General features: G+C 38.0%; 1 protein-coding gene across 8 annotated transcripts in view; it reads right to left on the bottom strand.

Moving 5' to 3' along the window:
• The window catches only part of ATE1 (arginyltransferase 1), a 146,709-nt gene that overhangs the window by 102,508 nt on the left and 21,066 nt on the right, over positions 1-23,135 (bottom strand). For all 8 annotated transcript variants that reach the window (XM_081268777.1, XM_081268776.1, XM_081268775.1 and 5 more), the window contains one exon: positions 3,458-3,490. In XM_081268777.1, coding sequence (XP_081124903.1) covers positions 3,458-3,490 — 33 coding nt within the window. The remainder of the gene's footprint in view (positions 1-3,457; positions 3,491-23,135) is intronic.

Raw genomic sequence — 23,135 nt, forward strand, 5'->3', positions numbered from 1 at the left:
GACTCCCCCCAGCCCAAGATGCCCTGGGCGCCAAGGCTGAAAAGCCCTGCTGTGGGCTTTACCAAGTGCACCTCCAATTCATCATTCTCTTCAAGTAGTGCTCCAGCTTCTCACTGCGCCACCTCCTCCAGACTCGTGGCCGTGCTGTGGAGTGCCTAGCTAATCTAATCTACTTCTCTGGGCTTGATTTTTCCTAAGAAGTAGTAGATCGTCTGTAAGAATCAACAATGCAGGCAAAGTTAAGCACAGTTCCTATATATGACAGGTGCTGACTTCCCAGAAGATTTTAGGGATGGGAAAGGAAGGAACAGAAGGCAGAGAAATCGAGCGGTCTAAGTTGTCCCCGTGCATGTGTGGCATGACTTGTTCTCAACACCTCGACCTCTGCTGCTCTACCTCTAAATATGACGATGAGGCTGCGACCAACTGGACTGGCTGGCAAAGTCTGACTCTAAAGAGAATTTCAAGAATCTTTTGGCCTCTGATATATAATCCCTTTTATTTACCTACATTTAATTGAAGACATCTGTAAGTGGTGCCACACAAAATGTAATTCAGACTCAGAAATGTCAATAAAAATGTCTGTAAGGCAGAGGTCCGATGTAAACCTAGCAGGGAGTGCACATCAGCAGCCACAGAGCCACACAGAATTAGAAGTAGAATGGAAATATGCGGCCTGACTTGATGAGGTGATAAAAGCTCTTTTCCCATAAAGCTTAATGAGCGCTATTAGTCTTCAGCTTACAGGAATGTAAAAGGGTCAGCTCCACAGAGGGAAGGAGCTGACTCTCCACACATGGTCCATTCAAATGACAACATATCAAATTACTGATGTAATTACTATAACCTGACAATTTCATTAGATTCATGTGGCAGTTAACTGTTTAGGACTTACAACAAAGGGACATGGTTCATTCATAGAAGCTTTTGTAGATAAAATTAAGTTTAAAGTCAGCTTTATTTTCAACTGCAAGTCTCAAGTATGTGTCTCTACCAGACTTATTTTTCTTTCCTTCAAAATTAGGTAGGTGTTGGGTATTTACCATATCTGTAATTTCCCTTCTTCAGCTAAAATAAACTTAGTGGCAAAATTAAACATTTTGGGACTTCTAACATCCTCCTGCCTTGGCTCTGCTTGGGCTCTCAGGTGTTGTGTGGTGGCAAAAATTCAGAATCCTGGGCTCAGGGCTGCTGAAGGAGCTCTGGGGTTAGCGGCCACTCACTAAGCCATCAGGCAGGCCCTGTTTAAGTCCCAGCTGTGCAGGGGAGCAACTCAGCTGCCTTCTCCTTAAAACCCTTACTCCAGGTCACTCCTCTAAGTTCTTAATGAAACTCTATGACATGGTTACAAAAACCACTATTGAGGCTACCAATGCACCTCTACCCACTGTGGGTCCTTTATTTGAAGAGTAAAATGATTTAGCTTTTCATAGTTGATGCTAATATTTTGTGTATCTCCTCCTTTGATTACTATAAACTTTTAAAACACATTGACTAGGGGCTGGGGATGTGGCTCAAGCGGTAGCGCGCGCGCCTGGCATGCGTGCGGCCCGGGTTCGATCCTCAGCACCACATACCAACAAAGATGTTGTGTCCGCCGAGAACTAAAAAATAAATATTAAAAATTCTCTCTCTCTCTCTCTCTCCCCTCTCTCACTCTCTCTTAAAAAAAAAAAAAAAAACACATTGACTAGAATTTGCATTTTACCTCATTGACTAGTTGATCAAATCTAACCAAATGTTATTCAAAGAAACAGAATTTTTTATTCTAAAAGATCATTACATTCAACATAACTCTTTAATGACACTTCACCAAGTTGCCTTTTTATTATATGTATTTTATGTACAAAATTATATATCCTTATATAATTAATTTTTTTATCTTTTTCTTTGTGATACTTCCTACTGCTTCTATAGTAGAAATTGCTTCTTCAATTAAAGAACAGACTATAAAATGTATATTGCCTGCAAGTTTCTTCTGGTTTGGTTTTTGTTTTACACTAAGTTCTTATTTAAAATTCAATTTGTCAGGCATTGTGCTCATGTTTGTTACAAATCAACTCATTTAATTTTAATGACCTTCTAAGTATTATTTCCATTTTTAGATTGCAAAACAACAATGCAGGATGTCATTATTATAACCCGACAATTTCATTAGACTCATGGCAGTTAACGGTCCTTGGGCCACCTAAGTGCCTCCCATTTCAAAGCCCAGAATCTTTCCAGAATATTTCTTTGTTCCCCACATGCCCCTCAGACACTGGAGGTTTAGAAAATTTGACCAAACCTGGATGGTACCAGTCTTTCTGGTTTGGTCCCTTTCCCTTGGAGATCACTCAAAGTGGCCACCGGAGTGTTTAACATGCCAGGCTGGGCACCATAACTCATCATGAACAAAAATTGTTTCAATAACCAAATGAACACAAGGTTACAGAAACAGAAAATTAATAACTGCCAGTATGTGGGGAGGTCAAAGATGGGCTTACAAAGGACATAAGACTGAAGTTCAACCATGGAGAGGAATGTGGTTTGAATGAGCTGGAAACAGGGAAAGAAGCACAAAGTGAAATAAGTAATAGATGCAACAGGAAAGGCAAGAGGAAAGCAAGGAGTAGAGCTGGCATGTGTGCGCTGAAGCATCGCCTAAGGGAAGAACACAAATACCATCGGATTCCAGCAGCATGGTTCACACCTGCTCCTCTTTGTGGCCTCATTTGAGATGTAGGAATTATTATTTGCATTTTAAAGATAAGAAAACTAAGGGTCCAAGAGCTGGGATCTGCCCAAGATCATGTGGCTGATGAGTGAAAACATGTTCTTTTTCCAGGTCTTGCCAATCACTTACAAGTTTTTCTGCAACTGCAGCTCACAATGATACCTGGTTCTCTAAACATCGAACCGTTTTTCTTTATCTTAAAATATAATTACTGGATCCTCAGTTCTGTACTGAGAACCAGGATGAGTGTTCAATGAACAGAAAATGAAGCACCCAAAACCATGCCTGTGTGGCAACAGAAGCTTGCTGCAAATCCCCTGCTCCTGTCCAGTCAACTCATGGGCTTTAAAATGGTCTCTCAAACCAGGTGAAACCTCCTCAATTACAGCTTTTGCCTGTGATTTCTCCAGGTCTCTTAACACAAGGTTAATTTATATAGAGTTAAATAAACAATTGTGGGAATAATGGAGATACAAGGCTATTTAAAGTGAAGGACTGTTCACTCTACTTACTGAGAAAGAATTGAACTTAAAAAGGAGCAGTGACTAGTTATGAAGGTGAATAGCTGTAACTTGTAGAAAATTTTACCAAAAAAGGCTGTACTCATCTCATTACTATTATTGAAAAATGTGTTACTTCAAAATGATCACTCCTAAATTGTTAAATAAATGCCTAATGAAAGATACCAACATTGATACTCAATTAACAATTCTAGTATCAAAGTCAGTCAGTAACTCTTACCTCCAGCGGTGAACTGCAGAGGAATCTCGTGAACTGCAGAGGCAAATTTGAGCAGAATCAATTCATCCAGTCAGTGGGCAAAAAAAGAGAACACAGAAAAAGGAAAAACCATTATACAATATTCCAGTAAAAGCATCTAAAGTAAACCCAAAAGTCTATATAAAATTAGTGTTTTTATAACATTCTATGGCTCATCCACAGAGGATGAGAAGTCCAACTAGCCCACAGCCCTAGGTACCCAACTTTTTAAATTAGAGTGGATAAATATTCCTAAATATTTGTATAAAAGCAAATAAAGCACAACAATTAGTACTCATTTTTTTTAAGTTTTATTTCACAACCTTTATCTTATAGAAACACTCTCTAAGGGAGAAATCAGCAAACTTCCTGACCCTAAATGCCACCAGCAAAGTTAAGTTACTGCCCCCCAAAAAAGGGGATACAAACCACAGGGGAAGCCAGGAAAGGTGGAGACAGAGAACTGAGGACCAAGAGAGGAGGGAAGGCACAGGGAGGCTCCCTGTGGGGACCAAACTGGCAGTCCTGCTCTCATTTCTCGCTGTTTTTGCCTTCTTTTCTCTCAACTCAAATATCTCCTTCCGCCCTTCCTTTTTGGCTTTCTCCCACTCTCCCTCCCTCCTTTACCCTCTCTCTCCTTTTTAACGTGTATCAGATTTCTAGAAAACCACCCAAAACAGCAGTATATGCTGCTTGTCTCTCAGCATTTAAAGAAGGAAGCAATGGGCAGCTGGTGGGAGCGGGGTGGGGGGTCGGGGGTGGCAGGGGACGACAAAGCAAACTGTAGGCTGGCTATGAAATAAGGACTGTCACATAGCTTCACACATGATGGTAATTCATGTCTTCACAGATATATTTACAGAAAAAAAAATTTCAAATCCCTTGATATTTACTATAATACCTAAGTAGTATATAAACTCATATTTCTAAACACAAATTAACTACAATAAACTGGGCATGGTGGTGCACGCCTGGAGGCTAAGGCAAGAGGATCATAAGTTCCAGGCCAACCTCTACAACTTGTTGAGGCCCTAAGGACTTAATGAGACCCTGTCTCAAAATAAAACAAAAAATGGGCTGAGAATGTGATTCAGTGATTACGCAACCCTGGGTTCGATCCCCAGGACCCCCCCACACACACCAAATTAACTACAATAAAATGCAATGGAAGGCCTGTTTCTAAGCACTCAGCTTCCTCTCCACAACAAAGCCAGGCAGCACTTAATAGGAGTACAAATAATTTGTATTCTCCTTCAGAGACACACCTTGAAATATTCACCAATGAAATCATATGAGGCCTGGGATTTCCTACTAGATTACTACAGAAGGTAGAAGGAAGTAATGTGGGAGTGTGAGGATAAAGTAAGATTGTCTGTGATATGAAACTAGTGAGATGAGGCAATGAATACATAGGATTCATTGTGATTATCTCTACTTTGTGAACATTTAAGGTTTTCCATAATAAAGTTTGAAAATATATTTCAGACACACCCTCCCCAAAACTCAATAAATATACTCCTAAAATATCACTAGTGCATTTCAAAGCTATGCAATTGATTAGCATCACCTAGGGCCTAGATGACATGATACATTAAAATACAGACTCTAGAAATGTTTCCTTAAATATCCATGTGCAATTCGGTTATCTTAATGTTACGAGAACTTTCTGAAAGTGCAAGATACATCAAAATGCTAAGTCTTCGTAATGCTAATATGAAAGAAGTCTCTGTATTAAAACTGAAAATCCAAGCTTTGTAGTCTTGGCTTCTCCTACAGTAGCCCAACCAAGACAACTGCTATTCCTCCCCCCAGGAGTCACAAGTGCCAGTTGAAATACTACCCAATTTCAACAGTGGAAAAAAAAAAAAAAAAAGCAAAAGTATGGTGAGTTTTTATTTCAAAATCAGAAATTTGATATCACTGGAAGTGCATGATAACTATGTACACAAACTTTTGAGTTTATAAGTAGTTCTGTAAGTGATACATTAATTAAGACAGAAGCTACTTTAAATAACAAGAGAAACATACAAACAGTAAGAAAACTAAGTTTCCTTGAAGCTCCAATAATTTACATTCATCTTTGGCATGTATATGTGTAACATTTGTGTCACAGCTTTTTCAAAATAGAACTAAAAATTCTTATCTTGTTTGAACTGCCAAAACATGAAATACAAAAGTTTCCAATCCTGAAGCAGTAAAAACAGAATAACAAATCACAAGACACAGATTCACATTATTCCCAGACATGAAAGATTTCAGAAAATGCCGCTTCTCCATCAGCACGCCAAAAAAAACCCATGGATATCCCATGTTTGAATTCAGTTGACTTCATAAGTCTCACAATGAAGTTATACATCTTATGTTAGGTACAGATGCTTATACCTTCAAAACTAACAATTATAAAAAAAAAAAAAAACATGATTGCAAATACATTTTGTACATACACTGCAACTGACATAGAAAAAGTGCCCTTTTAACAAATACTACCATGCAGTCTTGTCATAGTAACAAAAAGGCTATAGCTCCCACCAGGCTGGGTGGCACACGTCTGTAATCCTGGAGGCTCAGGAGGCTGAGGCAGGAGGATTGCAACTTCAAAGCCAGTCTCAACAAAAGCAAGGCACTAAATAACTCAGTGAGACCCTATCTCTAAAGACAATACAAAATAGGGCTGGCCCCCAAAAAAGGCTATTGCTCAATTTTGCTGAGGCTAAAAACTACTAATAAATAAATTTTATTAAAGTTAAAAAAAAAAAAGATTATGTCCATAGTGAAGACTCATATTTATACCTCAATACCATTTTTCTAATATGGCTGTCAAATAAGAAATAAAGGACAGAGTTAATGTTTAAAAGATTCTGTTCAAGATATTTAGCATAATATTGAGAAAAATGAAATAAAGATTTTAGCATATTTTACACAATTATCTTACTGATTTTAGATTCAGTAAGAAATTTTACAGAAAAGAGAAATACACACCAAAATGCAATTTTTTAAAAGATAAATCACATTTCAAAAAATTTCTTCTACACCAAAGAATATCTGTGAGGCGTTTCCATCAAAGTGGATTTCCAAGTCTTGTAATTGCTCCTACACATTCCCAGAACTTCCTTGCATTAACCAAATATTTCTACTGTCATAATTCCTTTTATTTATTGTGACACACTTGCTGTCTTACAAATTATCAAGGAACAGGTCTATTCTAAGTGGATTCTAATAAAATGTTATTTGGAATTGTGCAATTATCAATCTAAATCACATTTTAGTACAAAATCCCAAATTTTTCTATCAGGAATTTGGAAGCCTTAATTCAATTAAGATTCTAAATTAGCCAGGCATGGTGGCGCACACCTGTAATCCCAGAGGCTAGGCAGGCTGAGGCAGGAAGATCGTGAGTTCAAAGCCAATCTCAGCAACTTAGCAAGGCCCTAAGCAAGTCAGCTAGACCCTGTCTCTAAATAAAAATTTTAAAAGGAGGGGAGCAGTGGTTGGGGATGTGGTTCAGTGGTTAAGTGCCCCTGAGGGGCAATCCCCAGTATGGGGGAAAAAAAGATTCTAAATTATGTTAAGTAACATTTTAGACCCCTTTCTCACACCCTACAGTCCTATAATTTTGGGTACATTTTTACAACTATTTTTAAATTGTCTGCTTTAGTGTAAAACTGTTTTGTGTTAAGAATGTGTCTCTTATAAATCTATAATTCTCAGAAATTAATCTTATTTCACAAAAGGAATAAAGTTCATTGTTCTATATTTTACAACAGAAAAATAAAGCCTTCAAATATAACCTAAAGACACAACTAGCCCCCATTTTTTAAAAAACTCATCCTAAGAATTAAGTCTGCACTTGAGGGAGTTAAAACTAAGGTTTGAGAATGAGGATCTTGCTTATCTAACACTAGTGGGTTAGAAAGGTAGATTCAGGTGATTCTCTGAAATAATATTTTAGAGCTACTCCCTGTTCCATTTGCCAGCAATGCATCTGAAAGGACCTTGCACACTATCTCTTCTGATTAGACCTAGAATCCTGAACAAAACATTAAGCATCAAAACAGCTTAAGACAACAATGATGATCTTCTTTACATTTTAATGTACTTAAACTTAAACCTACATCTTCTGAGTTAGTGAAAGGAAACATGAACAGTTTCTCATCTGTAAGAAGATTTCGGGCAAACCACTTTTCTTGGTTTGTGCCATGGCATGCCAGGCTTTTCAGACATTTCTTAAAAATGATTCCATGACCATATATACTTGGGAAACACTGTATTCTAAGCTGCCTCACCTCTTTTCCTCCTTGCCTTCAAAAATACTTACAAGGTATACTGCAAATTCCTAAATTTATAAACAAGAAACACTTCAACTTCATTTCACTCAGTTATTTGCAAAGTTACCTGACTAGCGATTTTTGTTTATTTTTAATTTTACGTAACATCTATTAATATTCTGCAGAATCAATTTTCAGCAAAACTTGTTCCAGAAAAAATACTAGTCCATGCCAGCTCTGATTTGGTTCCCCCATCTGTACTTACTAGGAATACCCCCCTGAAAATACTCAGTATGGCTCTCAACAATGTAAAAAAAAAAACTCCATTATAAATGTCAATGAATCACTATTCTTTTTTCCCTTTATTTTATTTTTTAAAGAGAGAGTGAGAGACAGTGAGAGAGAGGGAGAGAGAGAATTTTAATATTTATTTTTTAGTATTTGGCGGACACAACATCTTTGTTTGTATGTGATGCTGAGGATCGAACCCGGGCCGCACGCATGCCAGATGAGCGCGCTACCGCTTGAGCCACATCCCCAGCCCTCTTTTTCCCCTTTAAAAGATCTGGTTCAAACCCAGTGACACCTCTCTCAAGGGAGTCCTTATAAGAACCTTCGGGGTTGGTAGATGGGCCAATGCTCAGGACAACACCATGGAAGGAACTATAATAAAATGCCCCAGGATGACTAGAATTAATAATCTATACCAACAGAAGTCAGAATGCAGTTAGCATATGGGGGGACAGTTCTGACTGGGAGGGAGCTCAAGGGAGTCCTGAGCATGCTGAAAATGTTCTCTCAATCTGAGTATATACCAATATATTCAACAAGGCATACATACACCTAAGACTTACGTACTTTACTAATACAAAATTTAAAAAATAAATTTTAAAAAGTAGAAAACACTACCAAGTTTCTCCTAGGGATTCTTCCTCAAATCATTAAAACCACAGAATTTTATGGCTAAAGGAATCTTTTCAAACACCTAGTCCTACTCTTTTACTTTATAATACATAAACTGAAGCCCAGAAATGTTATGTTATTTTATAGACAACAACAAAACTAGGGTTAGAACCCAGAAACCTTTCCAATCCATTGGTCCCTTCATTAAACAAAGGACTTTACAACACCATCACTCAGAACTTAACAAGAGCACAACAAAATCCAGAGATACCAAGAGCCTCAACTAAAAACTAAAATGAGGTGACAAACAGGTGTTCAACAAGTTTACAACAAAACACACAACTTTATAACACCAACCAATATGGCTAATAAATGGCAAAAAGGGAGGGGGTTAAAAAGATCTTTCACAGAAAGAGAAACCATCAATAAGAACAGAGACACGCCATGACTTGCCTTCCTGCCTGCTGGTGTCCCTGCTATACTGTCCCATCCACCCGAAATGCAGCCCTTCAGATGCACCACAGGTGCAGGCTTCTCCAGGCAGGTGTCTGCCAGAGCCTCCTCTGGGCACCTGTCTCCGGTCCCCAGCACCAGCCCATCCCTGGCCTCCCCCTAATTCCTCTAAGCAGCACTCGTCACTCTGACACTCTACTGCACCCCTGCCCATTATTCTCCCTCCTCTCTGGCATCAGTCTCCCTGAGGTCAAGAACTTTCCTCTGTTCCCTGGAGTCTAAAGGAATGCCTGGCACACAGAGGAGCTGAGTGAACATCTGCTGCTCACGTCTACGTGCTTAACCACGCACCCCCGAGCCGAAAGAACAGACGTGTTCACTCGTCTGTGAATGGAATTGAAGATTCTTATTTCCCTCCCCCCATGATTCTCTACAGAGCCTGGCTGCTTTACAAAATCAGGTCATGTGGTCAAGGTGAGACGCCATGAACCAAGGGAAGCAGTCACCAGTAAGGAAGAGCTGGTACCACAGATGTTTCTCTGAGGAACATCTGTGTCCCTGGGGCAGCCCTTTAACATCCAGCAAGTGTCATGTCTAAGGGAGCAACTACTCAAGATACTCTGGACAAAACTAGGTATCACTTCAATGACACTAGGTTGGGCAAAAGAATTCAAATCGATGACCCTGGACTCAAAGGATGGATGGAAGGAAGGAAGGAAAGATAAAAGAACAGAAGAAAAGAAACAGGGAAGGATGGTTTGACCTTGAAAAACTAAGTATCTTCCAGAAATCTGAAAAACATCAATTAAGGATAAGTGGAAAAGAATACAGAACCTAAAAAATCAAAGTTAGCAGAAAAATCATGGTCAAGACCAAATTTGGTTTTAAAATCATTTGGACAAAGTATTGAAAATAAAATATATCATTAGCAATTTGATTATCAGAAATAAATACCTGATTATAATAATAATGGACACATATACTGCTCACATACTTATCAGACCAACAGATTTCAAATAAAATCAAACACTCCCTCTCATCCTGCCAGGTACACATATTTCAAATAATTTTTAACATTAGCATTTTAACATTTTTTACATTAATGCAAATTCATGAAAAGAAGCTTTAAAAGTTTTCTTTCTTTGATTTGCCTTTGCCTGGTTTTGGAATCAGGGTGATACTGGCCTCATAGAATGAGTTTGGAAATGTTCCCTCTTTTTCTATTTCATGAAATAATTTGAGGAGTATTCGTATTAGTTCTTTATAAAGGTCTTGTACAACTCAGCTGTGTATCCATCCAGTCCTGAGCTTTTCTTGGTTGGTAGGCTTCTGATGGCGTCTTCTGTCATTGCTTGAAATTGATCTGTTTAAATCATGTATATCATCCTGGTTCAGTCTGGGCAAATCATGTGACTCTAGAAACTTGTCAATGCCTTAAGTATTTTCTATTTTATTGGAGTACAAATTTTCAAAATAATTTTTATTTATCTTCTGTATTTCTGTAGTGTCTGTCATGATATTTCCTTTTTCCTCACGGATGTTACTAATTTGAGTTTTCTCTCTCCTTCATTAGCATGGCTAAAAGTTTATCATTTTATTTATTTTTTCAAAGAACCAACTTTCTGTTTTGTCAATTTTTTGAATTGTTTCTTTTGTTTCAATTTCATTGATTTCAGCTCTAATTTTAATTATTTCCTGTCTTCTACTGCTTTTGGTGTTGATTTGTTCTTCTTTTTCTAGGGCTTTGAGATGTAATATTAGGATAAAAAGTCAACAAATAAATGACCTAAGTACATGTATGAAAACATGAATGGTGTGACTCTACTTTGTGTACAACAGAGACATGAAATTCTTATATTTGCATAATATAAATTGAATTGTGTTCTGCTGTCATATATAACAAATTAGAATAAATAAATTTTTTTAAAAAAGAAGCTTTAAAAATATTTTAAGTTCACTTTGTTAGTAAAATGCACAAGAATCGTGTCTTATTCCTCCATGCATAGCTCTACCATAGTGAATGGAATGTACCAGGAATTAAATGTTTATGTGACTGACTGAAATGAAAAATAACATTCCTCCACAGCCCAGGGGAAAGAAATATGGGAATGATTCAAAGTATGAAATTTTGAGCTATTTCTAGAATAATTGTTACATAAAAGCCAACACATGTATATATCAATATTTTACAGACTTACGTGACTATATATTCCCTGTTTCTACATATTTTTAAGGCAGAATTATTCTCTGGACAAATAATCATATATACAATATTTTTTAAATTTTTATAACTGACTACTGACTAGAAGAAAATCAATTGCTTTTTAATCATTCAGGAAGTTACCTAAAAATATTTGGCATATAAAATGAATTACCATGGCAAAAAATACAAGCTTTCCTTATTTAGACTAGTCATCAATAGGTAGTATTGTTCACTTGTCAAGTCATTACCAGGAGGTCATAAAACCTGATGCTCCTCAGATTTAATGGAAAAAACAGACCTAAAATACAAAAGCAAAGACAAATGGTGCTCGCAGCCCGAGTATTCCTATCAAATGAGCTTTGCACTCACTAAAACCTGCTTAGCTCATAGCAGGTAAACTTCTCAACACTCTCATGCAGGAAATTAAAAGCAGCTTTTACTTATTACAGCAGGACAACTGTCAAGTGCTTCTGACATCATTTGAGTTCTCCTTTTTGCTTACATCCAAAGTCCCAAGAACACTATTTTCTTCCTGAGCAGTTTACAATTTGGCAACAACTGAGTTCTCTCTCCAGCTGTTTCTTAAAACAGTTAACTCAGCTGCTCGTTCATTCAGCTAATACTCATTGGCCCTCGAATCCATCACAGACTCTCTGCTGGGCAGTGTATCTCTTCCTGGCGAAGCATCTTTACAAGATGGTGTAATAAGAACAGAGTGTGCTATTAATTTAGGTAATCCAATATACTAATTCATCAAAAGGAGAGACCTATTCTAATAAGCAAAAGCTCTTCCAAAAACCAGAAACACCAATTCTCCCTTGTCTCCAGTCCTGAGTAAAGTAGTTAAGAAACACACAACCAACCAACCCTTCACCAAGCAATGCCTTTTATTTGTTTTACATGGCGAAATAGGATGAGTTACTAAAAATTCTTAGTATGCAATGACATGTCTATAATTTGAACAACTTGGGAGGCTGAGGCAGAAGGATGGCAAATTCTAGGCCAGCCTGGGCAACTTAGCAAGACCCTGGCTAAAAATTAAAAAATAAAAAGGGCTGAAGATAGAGCTCAGTGGTAGAGCACCCCTGGGTTCAATTCCTGGTACTGCAAAAAAAAAATCTTGGAGCTGGGGACAGCTCAGTGGTAGAACACTGGCACAGCATATGTAAGGCTCTGGTTCAATCCTCAGCACCAAAAAAAAAAAAAAAAAACTTATTTTAAAGACTAAAATTACATGTTGACGAACCAAACTGGTATAAATATCATACTTTTTCCTTTGAAAGGACTAATTCTAATTTAACACTAAAATGTAAAACATGGTCTCTTAATTCAAACAAATATACTAATTAAAATGGAAAACAAAACTACAAGGAAAATGTAATTGTGTCTCTAAATGCCGACAGGCGGATTCTGGAGAAGCACCACTGCTCTGCCCTGATCTCAGTCTCTGATGACTCTGAGGGCCTGTCACCAGCTCCTCTGAGTGGCCGAAGTCCAGCCAGGGCTAACTTGGCCAAGCCCCCATCAGGTACAGTGTCACCTAATCCTCACAACTAGCCCTGTTGTAACATCCCCTCACCCACGTTTACAACTGAGGACTCTCTGAGGTGGCAGAAGCATGAGGAGCTGGGAATCTGCTAAAGCCACACATGTGCTAAGTGGGAAGCACAGAGCTCACACTCACCCCAGATGCCACTCCGCCTTCACTGCCTCTGTATCCGACCCAACCAGCATGGATCACGCCTGGTAGCACCTTAACGCCATTCAACCCAAATGACTTACCAGGCACACACGCTCTGACACGCTCTGAAGCAAGTGGCTCGTCAAGAGCCCTCGCTCATCCCATGCCAGACATTCCATCAGGTCCATGTCACTGTCCATTACTCAACTCTGAGAAACTGCGAGTACTCGAAAGTCCACTGTGCTCATCGCGGTTACGTTAAGTTTCACCTTAATCAGGGGTCAAGTACCAAGCGACTCCAGAATTTCAGACATACAACCAAAGATAAGCCCCAGGAAAAAACAGCCAAGAGAAAGAAACAGAAAGGGATTTCCTCGGGCTATGTCCCCATTCACAGAGGAACTCCTTGGGCTCTTTTGCCCATTTTCTTCTTGACTGTAATTTTACTAACAATAAACATGGTGACCTAGTTTCCAAGCTAATAACCAACACTTCCACCAATCCACTCCTATACCTATACCTGCACTACTTGTCTCACCAAGCCCCCTGCTAACCAACCACATAACTGGCTACTTCTTGGTGCTTATTATTTAATGACTACCTCTGCCATCCCCACCCTCACTGTATAATGTAAGTTTTGCAAGAGCAAAAAATCTTTATCTGATTTATTCATGGTTTGGTTAATTGTAGCAGATACCTCTTCGAACAGTACCTGGCACATTATAGGTGCTCAGTAAATATTTTAACAAACACACCAAGAAACCACAAATTAGAAAGGGAACAATTCTAATACTAGGCAAGCTAACATGACAAGAATTAGCAGTAAGAAATTTTCTGTACAGTCCTAGCAGCCAAGGAAATTTTTGTAAACATGCTCATAATTTCATTACTTAACATAATGATTCATATGCAATAGATGCTAAATGTTATTTTTAATGACACGAATGAAATTTAACTCCAAAGTACCATTAGACAAAAAATACCTTCAAAGGCACAGATATCTGGAATACATATTCCTTTCAATTTGAAAAATTTGTAGAATTCTATTAGACATACTTTTGCTTGTATTTAAATTTTAGAAATTGATTAAAGTTCAAATGTAATAATTTCATGTTTATTTCTCTTTAATTTGTATTATTTATCAATGCATGTGTACTGAGAATATATGATACCATAGACTAAGATTATTTCTTGTAAAAATTCTTCAAGTTAAAATGACTTCATAGTTTCAGTTAAAAACATTGTTGAGGAATATTTTTTAAAAATAGCAAGAAAGAGAAAGGCTAAAAGGTCACAACAGCAACTTTGGAGAAAGTGGCAGTGGGGAGGGCACAGGCACACTGAAAAGGGCAAGAGCAGAGTAACACTCCTGGGAACAGGAACGTCAGTGCCCCTTAGCACTGTTAAAAAGCATGCAAGAATGCACTTCTCTGTGCAAAGACTGCTATTTTAAGTTGGCAGAGGGCACAAAATCTTACAATAAAAATATTTTGATTATCTGCAAATGTTGCTTATGTTGAGAACTTCCATCACTGATGTCAGTTATTCTATATTAATTATTTTGGCCAACTTTAGCTTTTTCATTTGACAATCCCATGTAAAAAAAGTACAAACAACAAATAGAATATTACTCAGCCATAAAAAGAATGAAACTGTAGCATTTGCCAGTAAATAGATGGAACTGGAGACTATCCTGTTAAGTAAAATAAGCCAAGCCTAAAAAACCAAAGGCTACATGTTTTCCCCGATATGCGGATGCTAGCACACATCAGTAACAGTAAGAGGGGAGGGGAGAGAAGAAGAGAAGTTCACTGGATTAGACCAAGGGGATGAAGGGAAGGGAAGGGAGAGGGGAATAGAAAAGACAGCAGAATGAACTGGACATGACTCTCCTATGTTCCTATAATGAATATGCAACCAGTGAAGCTCCACTTCATGTACGACCACAAGAATGGGGTTCTAATTAGAATAAGTTATACTCCATGTATGTATAATAGGTCAAGATACACTCTACTGTCATATGTATCTAAAAATATATTAAATTTTTTTTACTATTTTAAAAAGCTGAAAATAAATACATATATAAGTACCAAAATTTCTAGTCATTGTTCTACCACTAACCATTCATGCCTCCTTGGGTAATTTCTTCCTCTAAATAAGAGAAGTTTATCCATACAGTTACAAAAGAATGTTGTTGATGCTATGATTTTGTAATCTGAGGCAGTTTAGGTGTTTATTAACCAAAAGAAACTTAAAAAAAATGTTTCCTGTGCTAGCTTTAATTCCACCACTCTGATCTCTCCAGAAAGTAATATTATGCTGGGAAAAACAGTACCTTTTCTCCAGTTAATTTGGTACCAAATGTCTCGTCATAGACCATGGGACAGACTATAGTATACCAGAGAGCTGACTTAGAAGGTGCTCATAAAAAGTAGTTTTGATTAAATTATACAAATAATTGTCTAAACTGTCTATTCTATTCAAGTTAGCCTTGGCCTTAAAAATATATTTAGGGATTGGGGTATAGCTCAGTGATAGAGTATTTACCTAGCATGCATGATATCCTAGGTTCATTTCTCAGCAACTCCCATAAAATACATTTTTTTAGTTTAAAAATGTTCAAATCCTGCCACCATATAAATTCAATTAATTATATGCCAGAATTAAATATTTATTGAATAGTACATGCATATACGTGATTGGTCTCTTTACCTAATTGAAAATGTCAATTCTTTGACACACTGAATATTTTCTAAATAAAAGTTATTATTTTCACATATAGAGTAAAACTGTAAAGACAAAGGAAGCTGAAAGGTTCTCTAGGTTAATTCCTGAAAATATTTCAATATTTAACAAGCAAAGAATCATTCGTAATTAATGCAGATTACTTGTAATCACCTTAGCAAAAGAGCATTTATGCAGGCTCCAGGGCTGCAAACCCACCAGCTCCACAGGAGGCACTGAGGCAGGACACAGAGCAACCGCATGCTCCTGACTTGCAGCACCCCCTGGTGGCTGGAGTGAAATAACAGGCCAGTACTCCACCACTCCCCCTGCTCCACAGGTCAGAGTGGACCCATGTTTCCCCCTATCTTTTCCACACCAGCTGTCAAATGGTATATGCCTGACTACAAGATAACTTTCAACAAATAAGTACTCCTCAGAAGGGCAGTCTCTTTATGTTTCAGTCTGTACTGGAAATCTTTTGGCTTAACTAACTTTAAACAGCTCCCTGGGAAAGCCCAGAAACAAACAAACAAAAAAAAAAAAAAAATGAACCAAGGAAACTGTATAACACAAAAGGGAAACCTAGGATGTGCTTTTAGGAAAAGGGATAGGGATCCAAGAGGATGCTCAGAATGGTTCTCCTCAGAATGGGTCTCTTGGTGAAAGAAGGGGAAATACAACTGCGTGTGTCTGCTTATTTTTACAAAACCAACACAGCTTCTGAAGGACAAGCCAGACACCGATCAGTATGACCACAGGCGAGGGGCACTGACCAACGCTGAGCAAAAGAAATCCTGTCAAGCAGACTGTTCCACTTAAGAGTACAAAAAGGCCAAGCTAATCTGCAGAGTTATAAGTGGACAATAGTGAAGGAAAAAATGGGGGCTAAAAGGGCTGGTAGGAATCGATTTCTTAACTGAGTGCTGGTGCCCCGAGCTCAGTTTGTGAAATATCATCTACCTTAATACACACATTTACTCTTCTACTTTTAAACTTCAAATTATACTTAAATAAAATTTTGTTTTTGTTTTTTGTTTTTCAGGTACAGGGGATTGAATCTAGGGCCTCATATGTGCAAGGTCAATACAAAGTTTTTAAAAACTCACTTCCAACAAAAAATAATTAACCTTTTAAGAATGCCTCCTGACTCCAGTACTGGGCATTGAACTTACAGGTGCTCTATTACTGAGCTACCTTTCCAGCCATTTTTATTTTTTGAGACAAGGTCTTATTAAGTTCCAGAGGCTAACCTCACACTTGCAAACCTCCTCCCTCAGCCTCCCAAGTAGCTGGGATTACAGGTGTGTACCACTGCTCCCAGATTAACTTTTAAGATGAAAGACCTAATTACTAGAAAACAAATCCTGAATATAGGACATTCTAAAGACAATTGACTTAGGTGCCTAAAAAATGTCCAAGTCATTCAAAGACTAAAAACAGTCACATTATAAACACAGCATGAACGTAACAGTCAAGCAATGTGTGAACTTTGACCGGACCCTCTTTTTTTTTTCTTAAAGCTATAAAAGGTATTTAAGTATAATTGAGAACATGTGAATATGATTTGGGGCTTTTAAGCATTTCTGTGAATTTGTAAGGAGTGACAGACATTGTGGTTATACAGGAGAGTTGCTCTCAGGAAAAGTGCGTTTACCACCTGCTGGGGAGTGTCACACGTCCACAGCTTAATTTCAAAAGGTTCAGGCAAAAGAGGAGAAAAGAAAATCAGACTTGACAAAAGTGTTAAACAGGGTGAACCCTGGCGAATGGTGTCTGGATAGCTCATTACATTCTTCTAGAGAGCAGGCAGTGCCCGGCTGAGTCTCCCCACACTGTACAGCAGGAGTTTTCAGGCTGTGCCTGCCCTCCCTACTCCAATACATAAAGCAGCAGTTTGCCCTGAGCTGCTCAGTTTCCTAGTACTAAGGCAGAATGACTGGGAACTCGTCTGGACAAACAGACAACCACCAGATGTTGGACATACAGAATTTAACAAGAATAATCCCCAGCTGCAAAGCACGATAATAAGACACAACCTGATAAATCATGCTAATAAAAATACTCACCAGGGCTGGGCATGGTGGTGCATGCCTATAAACCCAGAGGCTCAGAAAGCTGAGACAGGAGGATGGTGAGTTCAAAGCCAACCTCAGCAAAAACAAGGTGCTAAGCAACTCAGTGAGACCCTGTCTCTAAATAAAATACAAAATAGGGCTGGGCATGTGGCTCAATGGTCCAGTGCCTTTGAGTTCGATCCCCAGTACCCACCCCCAAAATTTAAAGTTTCAAAGGAAAAAGACGGGGTAAAGAAGTTAATATGAAGAAATTAAGACAAACTGTTGTAGGATAGAAGAATCTAAAATGATGTAACAATAAAAATGTAACATAAATAGTGATGAGATACTAATTTTTAAAAAATAAGAAAATCTAAAATAAGGACTAGATACTAGATTATGTTTACAAATTATAAATTTTCTAGGTTTATAGTTATACTGCATTTTGTAGAAGCACAACTCCTTTTTTGGAGATGCATGCTAAAAGAATTTGAGAGTAAAACATCATAATGTAGAATTTAGTTAAAATTATTCACAAAGAAAAAAGATAAAGCAAAGGAAAAACTAAGCTACAATTATTTGTTACTGGTGTCCAGGTATCCAATATGCCACTCTTTCAATGTTCCTCTGATGGAATTCTTAATAAAATTGGGGAGACAGTTGGACTCAGACATGTGGAGAGACTCTAGGGTCATGAGAGCACCATTTTTCAGACAGCAAAGAAGAGCTACAAGCGTAATAGGAATTATTTTAAGGAACAATGGCACTTAATAAATATTACATTTTTTTCTATAATAAAACACCAATAAAATTTCAGCAAAAATTATATATTCACATTATATGAATAAAAACAAAGATTCTTAAATGTTGGCTTTATATTTTATTATGCACAAGACAGGTCACAAATTATGTGTTTTATTTATATATTACTTTCTAAAAATTTGACATCTGCCTGAATGATTAAAAATTATAATGGAAACATACACTAATTTGTAGATCCTATGTAATCTTGCTATGTGCAATAATGTGCTACTTATCTAAAGATGTTACTAAAAAACTGACTTGGTGGGGCTGGGATTGTGGCTCAGTGGTAGGGTGCTCCCCTAGCATGCATGAGGCACTGGGTTCGATCCTCAGCTCCACATAAATTTAAAATAAAGATACTGTGTCCACCTAAAACTAAAATATAAATATTAAAAAAATTTCTTAAAAAAAAAAAACCTGACTTGGCTATTTTGGGATATCAAGCAATCTATATTTATTTATTTTTTCAACAAACTTCTCAAAAAATAACCTATTTCTAGGGTTGTTTAAGTAATGATGGAGTTACCAACAGACTCAAAATGAATTTTACACACTAATATAGAAGTCTCCAGTTGGCATATAGACTGTTATTTACTTAAGGTGCTTTACAAAAAAATAAAAAAGCAAAAAATATATTTTCTTGAACAGTTTCCTATTATATTAACCAAACCACACCATAGTGTGTTGCTGCACAGAATCCCTTAAAAAGGAATACATTTTAAAGACTAACTTTTTGGCTTCTCTTTATGACTCCTAAGCACAAAATACTGGCTATTTGCTCATATAGAAAACTATAATCGTGGGCTGGGGATGTGGCTCAATCGGTAGCGCGCTCGCCTGGCATGCGTGCGGCCCGGGTTCGATCCTCAGCACCACATACCAACAAAGATGTTGTGTCCGCCAAGATCTAAAAAATAAATATTAAAAAAAATTCTCTCACTCTCACTCTCTCTTAAAAAAAAAAAAAAAAAAAACTATAATCGTGTACAAAGGGAAAGTACTTTTGCACTCCATGTTCAAAATAGCTTCTTTCTATATGAAACATACTTCACAACTGGGAAGCAAAGTAGGATGGCCGAGCACATTCTGCCCAGCAGACTGGACCCACAGGAAGTGTGCCAACTCCATCCGCAACCGAGGCCTGCTGAGTATGCTAAGAATTGCTAAAATGAACAAAAACGAGTGAAGAATCTCATCCACTGTGTGGCTATCTCCTCACCCAGAGCTATCTAGAGCAGCTTGCTAAGTCTAAGGATTAAGAAGCCCAAACTTCATCCCCTTACCTGGAAAAGACTACAGATACTGGTTCTAATCTGTGCTCTGCTCATAAAGCAGAGATGACACTCAGAGAACAGAATAGTGGTGAAAAAATTTTGTAAGCGGGGTGGCTAGGCAGGGGGGTGATCGTTCAGCTCAACCTGTGGGAAGAATGGAATACAGGGAAGCTCAAGCCTAAGGGCACTCTTGGAAACTCAGATCTGGGTGGCAAGCAAGTAAAAGAAGGCCAGCGGTTCCAAGTGAGCAGCAGCTGAACAGCTGTGTTGGTTTATGAGAGAGAATCGGGAAACAAAAGAGCCAAGAGCCCTCTATCTAGTGTCAGGGCAAACCTCAAAGACTGGTCTCAAACACTGCCTGGCAATGCAGTCCAAATTTAATTACATCAGACTATAGAGCAATTTATCCCCAGGGCACTGCTGAAAACAAGACCGCAACCAGTGGAGACCAAAAGTTGGCTATGCCATCAAGGCTTGGACATCCCCAAAAGCTCCTGTGTGAGACAACGCAAGGAAGTTTAGAGCTGGAATGACTGGGTTGTAAGAGGTTTAACCTAATCCATGTGTTAATCCCCTGACAGGGATTGACGTGGCAGGCAAGTAAGGTGTGGCCGGAGGAGTCGGGTCACCTGGGGTATGCTTTGGGGGCTATAATGTTTGTCTGTGGTAAGGGGCAGTTTCGCTCTCCCTGCTTCCTGGTGGCCACACCCTGACCACTGTCCTCCATCACGCTCTTCCATCACAATGTTCTGCCCGCCTTGAACCCCAAGGAATAGAGCCAGCCTTCTATGGACTGAGACCTCTGAAACCGTGAGTCCCAAAATAAACTGTTCCTCCTCTAATTGTTCTTGTCAGGTCTTCTGGTCACAGCAACAAAAAAATCTGACTAAAACAGCTGCCAACAGAAGTATTTACCTCTGTAAACATTTAAAGAGATCAGAGAGGAGACAACACACTACTAAGACACTGTCATCCCAGGGCTGAACATGCCTAGGACTGAGCCCTCCAGGGAGTGACAGCAGGGGCTTCTCATATATAAATGCATACTTTCCTTCTTCTCATCAATAATTTAAAAGCAACAATATTTACATACGTATACTACTGTGACAATAACTTAGAAAATTACTATATTTGACAACATCATCAAAAAAAGATGGACAGGAGCAAAGCTATACTGGAGTAAAGAAAATGAAATTAGAAGGCAACCTGAATCCACAGGACAAACAAAGAAAGCCAGAAATGATAAATAAGAAAGTTACTATGACAAATTAGAAATAATTACTTATTCTTGTCCCTTTTCTCGGCTCTATACAAAACATAAAATTAAATAACAATATGATTAAATTTGTGATATATAATATGCTTATGAATAATAGCACAATAAGGAAAAGGGAATAGTTTTAAACAGAAGTAATAGTAACTTATTATCTTTGGAATGACTTTAGCATAAATCTTAAATAGATCCTATAAAATGAAGATCTATATGCGAAGCCCTAGAGTAGCTACCAAGAAAATACTGTTAAAATATATAATAACTAGGTATATCTCAGTGATAAAGCTCTTGCCTAGCATGCATGAGGTCCTGGGTTCAATCCCCAACATTGCCAAAAACAATACATTTATGTAAAATATAAATGTAACACATGTGTAAATCATAAAGGAATTAAAATAAATAAACTGTTACACTACAAAATAGTCATTTATTGCAAAAGGAAAAAAAAAGGAACAAAAAGACAGGGACACACAGGGAAAATGGAAAATGGCATTAAAACAAAATGCATAAATCCATCCAATCCCCTAGGCTCTGCCTCAAGTCTGTGCATGCTGGAATAAAAACCTCCCACACAACCCTGCCACCCAGGTGCTCCTCAGTACCAGGTAGGATTTTGGAATGTCCAACATGGTAAGACCCCCTCTTTACTCTTTTCAAGACATGTAGATCATGAGATCCTCCTCCACCTAAACTTCTGGGAGGGGGTGTGTGACCCAAGCATGATAAATTTCTCATAGTCCCAGCCACTGTGAACTTGCTCAGTCTCGGAGATAAGGATATATCTGAAGATGTGCCAATCAGCACCTGCCTTGGGACTTTTAACTGAAACCATCAGGAAGGAATCATGAATTAATTTTTACTTAGATCACTGTGAGAACATAAGACCTAAAGTGACAGCATTCACCTCTACTATCACATGCCTGCCTGAGAGAAACCATTACAGAGAAAAGATACACCAAGGATCAAATAAGGCCAGAAGTTCTGAATTACATATGCAAGTAAAAAATTAGTTCACAGGACAGGGGATGCTGCTCAGTGGTGGAGCACTTGCCTGGATATACCAACACTCTGGGTTCGATCCCTAGCACTGCAAAAAAGAAAAAAAATCAGTTCAACTTTAGTTTCTCTTGCCCCATAAAGTTTCTTAACAAGTAAACAGAATTTACACCTCCCTTATTTAAAATCCTTAAATAATTCCCTATCACATTAACATTAGAGTCCAAAGACCTTATTTACCAATCAGCTCTACCAATTTTGGCCCATAGATTATGTGATAACATAAAAATCAACTTTTGCATGAGAAAACACCATAAGCAAAGCAAAAAAAAAAAAAAAAAAAAAGGTGAAAAAACAAAACATATGTAAAAAATTCCCAGTACCTCTCAAAAAAAAAAAAAAAAAATGAGCAAAAATCTGATCAAATGTTTTATAGGGGGAAAAAAAAACACTAATGGCCTTTAAACCTATGAAATTATGCTCAACTACACTTATAATAAAAGGATATAAATTAAACCAACACAGAAATTTCATTTCCGTCTATATGGCAAAAATCCAAACCCAAAACGTTTGCCCACTATTCCATGAGCACGGCCGTGGAGGAGCAGGCATTCTCATGAACTGCTAGAGTGATGCTAACTGGACAGCTCCTAAGGAAGGGAACCCCTCTGAAGAGGAGGCTAGCTGTGACCCAGCAATCTGGGTGAAACCTATAACAAAAACAAACTAATGAAAACACAAAAATTCTATGCATAAGGGTACTTACTGCAACACTGTGTAACAGCAAAGGACCAGAAATAATAAATGGCCATCAATAAAGCTCTATTTGAAAGAACTATGGTACTTTCATGAAGTGTACCACGAAGCTACAGAATGGGATGAAAAAACTTCTCCACATACTGCTACGGAAGACCTTCAGGATACAAACAGTAAATGTGGCATACAGAGTTGTGTCTGGAACATTACATCTAAGAAAGAGAGGGAAATGTGTGTATGTGTGCATGTAAGTGCGAACATGGTACGTGAC

Source organism: Spermophilus citellus (genome assembly GCF_964194105.1).
Source record: "Spermophilus citellus genome assembly, chromosome: 15".
NCBI lineage: Eukaryota > Metazoa > Chordata > Mammalia > Rodentia > Sciuridae > Spermophilus > Spermophilus citellus.